Raw genomic sequence first — 9,856 nt, 5'->3', positions numbered from 1 at the left:
TTGTAAAGAATGTCAACTTTCGCAACCCCCGATGCCACCCAATAAAATTGGAATAAAACCCTAAATGAGATAATTTGTATAATAGAATTTTGTGCCATTTGAAAAGCCGTAAAATAGTATTCAGAAAAAACAAAACAATATTAGATACTGCTGGCTTGGCATGACAGTCGGTTCTACGTTATCGAAATGACCCGGTCAAGGACTGTCATTCCAGCAGCATACCCGTACATGCATGGCGAGTGTTAATCCTGCTACCACAACAACAATACTAACTGTTGATTTGGCCTTGAAAAATCTTCCTTGTTTTAGGCACTCAAGCTAGCTCATGAAAAGGATAGCCCTCTTTAATGACACACTAAAAAAATTTCGAACAAATAGATTATTTTGATATAAGACATCAATAGTTTACAAGATTTTATATTTTGATTGCCAAATTTTATCGATTAAAGTTGATAATATTTAGGTTGCTAGAGCCAAACTACTATGCAAAAAAATTATGAATAACCTCTTGGTTTCTATTGGTAAAAATAAGTACAAAAGTAGGTGCAGCTTTGCAACCGATTTTTGCATACCGAGGAAGCCTGATGGCTTCCAATTAGTTGCTAACATTTTTCCGAGGAGATTTGACAGTTTTGTTGTTTGACAACATATATTCATGATTTCTGCATATTTAGAACGGCTGACGCTTCTGCAATTACACGTCGAAATTTCCAGCCAATCAGAGCAAAGCAGAGAGACTTATGGCATTCTTCCCGGAAGGCATTGTGTCAAAGTTTCAAGCCAATCAGAGCAAAATTGAGAGAGATTTCACAGTTTTGTTGTTTGCCAACCAACTTTCATGATTCTTGCATATTTGAAAAAGCTGACGCTTCTACAAATACGAGCCGAAATTTCACGCCAATCAGAGCAAAGATGAACGAGTTAGAGCTCTTTCACTGGAAGGTAATGTGATAAAGTTTCAGGCCAATCAGAGCAAAATCGAGGGAGTTACAGAAATTTTTCCGTGGAGATTTCACAGTTTTGTTGCTTGCCAACCGATTTTCATGAAATCAGTACTCACCGAAAACTCCATCGAAATTGTTCGTAGATTTATCAAAAATGAACCGAAATCATGGCTGAAATTAATGGAATCGGAGTTGAATATCTCCATAGCATCGATTCATCGTACTTCAACTGATCATTACGAAAGGTCTGTGCAAGTTACGTTCTGCACAAATTAACTGAGAACCAAAAATTGTTCAGAATTCAGCATTCGAAAGACCTCATTAAAGAGGCGAGAAAAGATGATAACTTCCTTTTTCACCTTGTAACTGGTGATTAAAAGTGGTGTTTCCAACATGAAACTGAAACTAATCGTCAAAGTGCCGAATGGAAGGCCACAGATGAGCCACCACCCAAAAAATCACGTTTGGAGAGGTTAAAAATCAAGTCGATGCTCATTTATTTTTACTATTACAATTACCAAGGGAATTGTTCGTGCCACAAGAAGTTTTTGCCAACGGGCCAGACCGTCAATTCAATTTTCTATCTAGGCGTTTTTAAGCGTTTGTTGCATCGCATTCGTCGAATTCGCCCTGAATCGCATTTTAACCATCAATCACTCACCGTATTCGCCCGATATGGCTCCCTGTGAGTTTTACCTATTCGGGAAATTTCATTTGGCCATGAAAGGAAAACGTTTTGCATTTACAGAGGCCATCCAAAAGGCTTGCACCGACATCCTGAAGGACATTCCGGATCTCGGTCAATGACCTGAAACACTCTTTCGAAAATCTTTAAATCTTTTAATAAAACGTTCCTCAAAAGTAAAACGAGAAAGAAAGTGATATTAAAAATCAAATAAGAAAGCTAAACGATAAAAAAGCCCCAATATGATCTAATAAATGGAAAAATTGTAAAAGAGCTACTTGAAATAGTATTGTAATTCATAAGATGTTTATTTAACTGCAAGCTAGAGACTAAATACTTCTCGCGACTATGAAAAAATTCCACCAAAACTGCCTGATATCGGCCCATCAGCGTATTGCCAATACTTTCAAGTGTTTGAAAAAATATTGTTCGACCAACTAGAACCAATTCTGACAGGAAAAAAAGTGATACCAAGCCATCAATTCGGATTTAGACGGCAACACTAAACAGTCCAACAAATCCGCAGGGTTTTCAACAAAATACTTAACGATATGAATTACAAAAAATATTGTGTAGCTGTATACTTGAGCATTTCATAAGCCTTTGGTAAAGTTTGGCATAAGGACTTTTGCATAAGCTCCAACGAATCTTTCCACAAAACTACTATGAACTATGAAGAGCTACATAATTGATCGAAAATTGTATGTAAGATTTGAAGTCGAATATTCCGATATCCTCCCACTGACAGCTGGAGTACTGCAAGGCAGTGTACTGGCACCTCTTTTACTATATTTCTAATATACACCGCAGATGTGCCAACTCCGAAAACACATAATGCAATGATAGCAACGTTCGCAGATGATACTGTATTAATAGCATCAAACAATGACAAAAAACTGACAACTTTCACACTTCAAAAATTAATACACAGTAAACAGTTTGACGAATGGGGTATAGAAGTTAATAAAGACAAAACTATACAAGTTATATATAAAAAAAAAATACATCAAAATATAATCTTACTTTAAAAATAACAAAATAAAAATTTGCCCAGTAGGTAGCTAAATATCTCGGAATAGCTATTGATGAAAAACTAACATAGAAACCCATCATAACTCTCAATATCCATACGGCGTATCACAGCATCACTTCGTTATTTACCAGCCATTCTTCGTATTTATGTTTCTTTAGGCTGGCTTTTTTGTGGACCACGCGAATACCTATGGCATAGCTTAATAAATACGATTTTTTAGAAAGCCAACCAAAGCTTACCCAAGTGGATACATTGTAATTGCGGATATGGGCAGCTTGTCTAAGTAATGAAACTAAAATTCGATCAAAATCAATCCAGTAGTTGTAATGAGGAGCCTGTTAATATCAGGTCACTCCATAAGTTCGTGCGTATTTTACCCAAAATTTCACTTTTGTACGATTTTTGCATACAAAAAATTATTCGCGGAATATAACGGAACTATTTATATTTTCTTTGATATATTGTGCAAACAACAACAAGTGCTTTTAATCGCGGATAGAAGCATGGGTTGTTAAAAATAAAATGGAATCTTCGAACGCGTATAAGGAGCATATTTGGTATTTTTTTATAAAAGTGGTAAAAATGCAACAACTGCTGCTGCAGAAATAAACACTGTTCACGAAGAGGATACCGTGAATGTAAGGAATGTAGACTTTCCGTCGCCAACCTTCAGCAGAGAGTGAATGTGTTTTCTCAGCTGCTGCAACGCATTGAAAATGAAAGTTTTTTGGACCGTATCGTTACTGGTGATGAAAAATGGGTCCTTTACAATAATCCTGTTCGCAAACGCCAATGGTTCGATAAAAATGAAACACCAGAACCGACCCCTAGAGATGGCCTTCCCCCAAGAAGATTCTCTTGTTTATTTGGTGGGATATGGCCGGTATTGTTTATTATGAACTTCTGGAACCAAACCAGACGATAACTGCTGATTATTATTTCCATTAGCTATCAATCCTGAATGAGACACTTAAAAAAAATCGACCGTCTTTAGTGAAGAGACGCAAAGTTTTGTTTTACCACGACAACGCAAAACCTCATACCGCAAGGCAAACATTAGGCAAGCTGAACGAGCTCGGATGGGAGCTAATGCCGCATCCACCATACTCTCCGGATATTGTACCTTGTGATTATCACCTTTTCCGTGGACTTCAATCCCATATGAGTAACAAGAACTACTCCGCAAAAGGAGCTATAAAAAGGGATATCGAAGCGTATTTTGGTTCCAAGGACAACAAAGTTTTTGAGCAGGGAATAAAAAATTTGCCTAAACGTTAAGAAGATATTGTAAACAATGAAGGAAAATATACTTTAAACATCTTTTTTATTACTTTTAAACCACCTTTAAAAAACGCACGAACTTATGGACTGACCTGATATTTTACTTACATGAATTATTTCTTTTATTTATCAGCAATCGTACATATTTACACATATTTACACATATTTCCATTTACATATCAAGCACACATAACCGACATGGATGTGTGCAAGTCAGGGCTTTAAGTTCACAAAAGCACATAGAAAAAGGTGAATATTGCAATAAAGCTTTAAAGCTACAAAACTTTCGACACGGTTCGCGTACGAGTACAATCCAAACATAAAAATTTTAAGGTGAAAAGCGATGGGAAAAATTGGAAAAAAACACAGAAGCTCAGCATAAATATTTACACGGAAAAAGCTCAAAGCATGACACACTAAAGCTTTCGTTAAAGTGTTCACGAGCTACGCATGATGCACAAATTACTAAATAAAATGCCATTAAAATAAATATTTCATGCGATTTAAATGCATTGACATCTCCGTTTTTCTTTAGCTTCCCCACCCTCGGCGCGCATGTCTGTTTCTTTAATGATCGTCTCCTCAGCTTGACAAAACTCGCGATTTGGTCTCACGCAATTATTGGCGCGATCATAAAGTCCGAGGAATGCCTTGCAGTTGGAACAATGTAGGTACTCCTTGTTGTCACTGGGCACCAGGAAGGGCAAAAAGCAGAATGGCCAACAGCCGAGTATACAAACTGCACAACAGGAATTGCTGGAGCTGCGTTCGGTCTGTGTGCGTATCAACGGGCGTCGATTGGCGCCGCAATTCGGACAAAAGAGGGTGCCATTTGCTGGACGCCATTTCTCGATAGAGGTGCGGTAGAGACTGCGATTGGGTTTCTCATCGTGGGTCTGCGAGGGCGGCATATTTACATGGTAGCGTCGGGTGTAGGCCGTACCCGTGTCGTTACTGCCATTGGCACGCTGATCACAGTTGGACATCTCGAGTTTGGAACGGCTGTCAACTGGCATTTTAAAGATACCTTCAGTTTTTTTTTTTTTATGAAAATGAAAACCGATAATAAAACTACATCAAGTAACTTACCTCGCTGCGAGCGAATGTGCATGTGTTCGCGGGATGAAGTAGAGCGCGGCTGAAAGTTTCCATACTCCTCGGACTGGCTGGCCGCGGAGGGTTCGAACATTGTCGGCTGAGGTGGGGAGGCTTTATCGTCAGCTGTTTCTTGTGGCACGACTATACAGTTAGCCGCCTCGCGCAGTTTTTTATGGCCGTTGCGTGGCATGCCGCTGTTGCCGTTGCTGCCGTTTTCAACGATTTCAATTTCTGGATGATCGGTGCGTATGTGTTCGAGTAGAGCGTTGGTGTCGTAGCGAGAACACTCTAAAATTTTCTGGCATCTTAAACAACGGACGTAATGCGTCTTAACCGGTTCGGGTGAGTCCATGGTACATTTTCAATAGATGTTTTACATTTAATTATTTTTTATTGAAAAAGAAGTTAAAATATGGCAATAATTTTTTTCAACCAAAATGGAGTACAAAATTTCACTTTCGCAATGCAAAATAATAAAATTTTATTCGCCAATATGTAGACCACACAAACTGTGAATAATTTGTATATATTTTAGTTAAATTTTGAAATGCGAAGTTATTCACGCAATTTTGCCTTCCGCTTGAGTTAGGCGTTGAAATGAATTATGGCAATTTTTGAACAGACTAAATGAAAACTGTTTTTATTTTGTTTTGTTTAATTTTCCAATGTTTGGCAAACGGGAGGTAAAAGGAAAAAATAAATCTTAAAATTATTTTTCGGCAAAAATTTTCTTTTGAACTATTTTTATTTAAAATACTGACAGGTAGCCGAATAGTTGACATGTCTCCAAGGCTATGTTCCGTGTTCATGAGTGCTGCGAATGTTCTTGTGCTTTACATGTACTTACATACTTACTTACATATTTTAATAAATGAAAAAGTCTGCCGCAGACACTAAAGCAGTTGTTTGCATTGGGAGCGCCACATCCACTCATGGTACGCACTTTAGTCCCAAATGTACTAATACTCTTGTGTTTGACCGAAATTCCACTCTACAATCAAAATAATCAGCAAAACAGAAAGTGAACTGCCAAACGCAGCGTATTAATTTTGACCTACATATTGACCGAATTACAGAAAATGAGATAAGTTGCCTAAGGTTACATGGAAAACAGAAGAAGAAAAGTTAAAAGAAAGTTAGAAGAAAATATCATCAGAAGCAAGTAAAAATTGCCACAAAAAACCGTAAAGAAGCAAATCAGTAAAGTAGCATATCTTAAATGCTCTCTGACATTTGCATACTTGTAGAAAGTTGAAATAATTCAAAAGGAGCACTAACATTCGATATATTCAAGGCATAATATTCTGAAACAAAACAAATTGAGGAAATTATGCACATCTGTAATTACATATACACATGTACATACATATACTCGTACATAATGCAGAAATATTTATAAGCGCAAAGTGGCGCAAAATTAATCACCCTATTGGAAGATTTAGACAAATGGCGCCATACATCTGCCATATTTGACACTTGTTAACTAGAAAGCCTCAGTATAGAAACAGACAAGCAATGGAGCACATAAAGTTCAAAATAAATATTTCTATTATAATTTTTTTTAGATTTAATACAAAATTTATTTAGAAAAATTAGATGATTAATTTTGCGCCACCTTGGATTTATTGACATATTTTGAAAATTCACTTATTTCCCATTTAATTCAAGGCGAATGTATTACAGATGGTAAATCAGCTGATTTGTGTTTTTTCTTTCGCTGTGTCCATGTAGCTGTCAGCACAGAGTAAAGCAAGGCGAATTAATTTTTTGTTTTTTACTTTTCCAAAACTCTGCCGTCACAATCAAACGTCCAATACATTGTTGTTAGTTTAGTGCCACCACCTTTAATAAATGCGCCTTGATTTAATTTTAATCATTTTTTTATAAAAATATAGTCCATTCTCCTACAGAAACCATATAAATTCGAATTTCAAACTTTCTGCAAATTAAAAGAAAATTCAAAAATTTGCATGTGCAGTTTTATTGCAAATTGAATTTTAGTCAAATGGCTCGAAAATTGCAATTTTATTTTGCTGGCGGCCTTGTGCATTTTCTCCATATTACGAACTCCCAACACTGTCTGTAAAACAAAAAGTCAAATATCAACACACAAAATTTTTGAGACCCTTCAAACTTATACTTCCCTGTAAGTTGCACAAAATTTAATGAGCTTTAAGGGGGGGGTAACGTTTTTAAATTTTTTTTTTGCATTTTTTTTTTATTTGATTTTTTAAATGAAGAACCTTTCAAGAATATTCTGTGAAAATTTTAGGTGAATCGGAGCAAAACTTACAAAGATACAGCCATGTAAGTGTTGCTACCTATCTGGCTCAACCGCGCGCCATTTGTACTTTAAAGCGTTTTTCCCACAACTTACGTTTTCAAAGTCGGTGCCCCTCATAACTTTGAAACTACTGCACCGATCCTTTTGAAATTTTGAACACTTTTTCTGTAGATGTTTTACAAGGTAACGCCGAAGAGTTTTTTTCGAATTTGTTGATACTTTTGTTTTTACGGTAACTAATTCACCGATTTTTTACGCGAAAATCGTGTTTTTGACTTTAACGTGTTCCCAAAAATCGAAAAAAATTTAATTTGAAAAACCCTCTCGGCGTTACCCGGAGAAAACGATTATCTAACGAAATAACTTTGGTTTTTTGATTTCAGATGATTTAACACCGAGTTATGAGGGGCACCGCAAAACTACTTTTTTTTGAGATGCGTCCGAATAATTTCTGCCATTGCCGTATTTTTAAACATTTTTGGATGAAAATTTCACAAAATATACTTCAAATGCTATAGTTTTATGTAGTAAAAGATTTGACGAATAAATTTTAACTGTGTCATCAAAAAAAAAAATCATAAAAATGTGCCTTTTTTCCATGAATTAACGTTACCTCCCCCTTAAAAATAATTCGGAAATCGGAGAGAACGTAGGTTCGAATCTCTGTGAAACACCAAAAATGAAGAAAAAGTTTCTTCTAGTAGCGGTCGCAACTCGGCAGACAATGGCAAGCCTCCGAGTATATTTCTATCATGAAATAGCTCCTCATAAAAAATATCTGCCGTTCGGAGTCGGCGAGTGTAAGTCCCTCCATTTTGTAAAATAACATCAAGACGCACACCACAAATAGAAAGTGGAGCTCGGTCAAACACGGAAAAAGTGTAGAACACTCTTCTTTTTTATTAGCGCGATAACCGCTTACCCGATTTTGGTCGAGTTTAACGAAGCCCGCCAGTCGTTTCTTTCTCGTGTTAACCGGCACCAGTAGGAAACAGCAAGTGAAGCCAAGTTCTTCTCTGCCCGATTTTTCCAAAGTAGAGGAGGCCTTTCTCTTCCTCTGCTAACACCAGCTGGAACCACACTGAGTATTAGGATTCTTTCGGAAACGGAGGTTTTGTTTCCATTCAGACGGCCTCACCCCGCCAACGAAGCTGCTGGATATTTATTCGTTGTGCTATGTCTATGTCACCGTAAAGGTCATTCAGCTCAGTGTTCCATCGTCTGCCAACCAACGTGGGTCCAAAAATCATCCGCAGAAGATTTCTCTCAAACACTTCAAGTGTCGCTTCATCGGATGTTGTCATCGTCCACACTTTTAGCGTTAGTTTTGTTTGTCGAGAGAGGACTTTACTACTCAATTGCCTACTTAGTCCAAAGTAGCATTTGTTGGCAAGAGAGATTCTCCATTGGATTTCAAGGATGGCATTGTTATCGCTGTTAATGCTGATTCATAAATAAACGAAGTCTTTTACAACCGCGAAATCATAACTATTAACAGAGTCGTGGGTGCCGATACGCGAGAGCGCCGACTGTTTGTTTGATGACAGGAGGTACTTCGTTTTGTCCTCGTTCACCACCAGACCCATTCGCTTTACTTCTTTATCTAATTTGAAAAAGGCAGAACTAACAACTTAAAGAAGTCACACGACAGTGAGTCAGCCAGTCGGAGAGGTCCTTCCCAATTCAGATGGCGCTGGTGGTATTGTGCAACGTCATTTTGCATAGTCGTATTAGTTTTGCGGGGATACCAAATTCTGGCATTGCGGGATATATGTAGGTAACTCCTTTCGCAGCTTTAAAATCGACAAAAATATGGGGTATGGGAATTTTCCAAGACTTGGCGTATTGTGAATATCTGATCGATGGTGGATTTTTCAGGTCTAAAGCCATACTGATAAAGTCCAATCAGTTAGTGGGTTTCAGCCTTTCACATAATACGCTCGCTAAAGCCTTATAGGCGATATTTAGAAGACTGATCCCGCGATTATTGATGGATTGGGCAGAGCACACTTGAATTCCAATCGGCAAGCATGCATTCATCCGACCATATTTTTCACAGAAGCTGGTGCATGCACCTTACCAGCTCCCTGCCGCCATGTTTAAATAGCTCAGCGGGAAGTCTGCCGGCTACCGTGGCTTTCTAAAAATTCTGATTAAAAGGTTTGAAACTTTGATGAAAATTTATTGTATTTTTTTTTAGTTTACACAAATTTCTAAACTTGAGTTTAAATGTTTTTTGTGGAAAAATGTGCCATATTCTCATTAAAAAATTATTAAAATTAGGGAAGAAACAAGTAAATTATCTAAACTTGTTAATAAGTCCCTGTGTGTATGCAGCAATTTAACGCAATGTACATATGTATGCTGGTAACAAAACCCAGTAACAAAATAAAGCGCATACACCTCCGTGTAATGTAGCAACAACCGCGAAAAGGAAAACGTGCTTATTGTATGTGTACATGTTTATACATATATATACAATTATGTACAATAGATGTAGGCGACATAGCTAAATTGTGCAAATAAATTTG

General features: G+C 37.2%; 1 protein-coding gene across 2 annotated transcripts; it reads right to left on the bottom strand.

The window, feature by feature from the left end:
- Positions 1-4,387: 4,387 nt before the first annotated feature.
- LOC129244885 (uncharacterized) lies at positions 4,388-5,782 on the bottom strand. 2 transcript variants are annotated; one of them, XM_054882780.1, is made up of 2 exons: positions 5,033-5,782; positions 4,388-4,970 (listed from the first exon to the last, which is right to left on the bottom strand). In XM_054882780.1, exons 1-2 carry the CDS (start codon positions 5,391-5,393, stop codon positions 4,447-4,449), a joined length of 885 nt encoding a protein of 294 aa, XP_054738755.1. In that variant the 5' UTR covers positions 5,394-5,782; the 3' UTR covers positions 4,388-4,446. The 2 variants fall into 2 exon arrangements, with proteins under 2 accessions (XP_054738755.1, XP_054738756.1); XM_054882781.1 differs by having other exon boundaries at positions 4,388-4,952.
- Between the last annotated feature and the right edge of the window lie 4,074 nt (positions 5,783-9,856).

This window comes from Anastrepha obliqua, chromosome 4 (genome assembly GCF_027943255.1).
Source record: "Anastrepha obliqua isolate idAnaObli1 chromosome 4, idAnaObli1_1.0, whole genome shotgun sequence".
In the NCBI taxonomy this organism is placed as follows: Eukaryota; Metazoa; Arthropoda; class Insecta; order Diptera; family Tephritidae; genus Anastrepha; species Anastrepha obliqua.
This window is presented reverse-complemented; position numbering and strand designations above follow the sequence as displayed.

Coding starts and splice junctions, on each gene's coding strand:
- LOC129244885 (XM_054882780.1), bottom strand. CDS start 5,393: ATGGACTCACCCGAACCGGTTAAGACGCATTACGTCCGTTGTTTAAGA. Junction 4,971..5,032: donor GCACATTCGCTCGCAGCGAG/GTAAGTTACTTG, acceptor AAAAAACTGAAG/GTATCTTTAAAATGCCAGTT.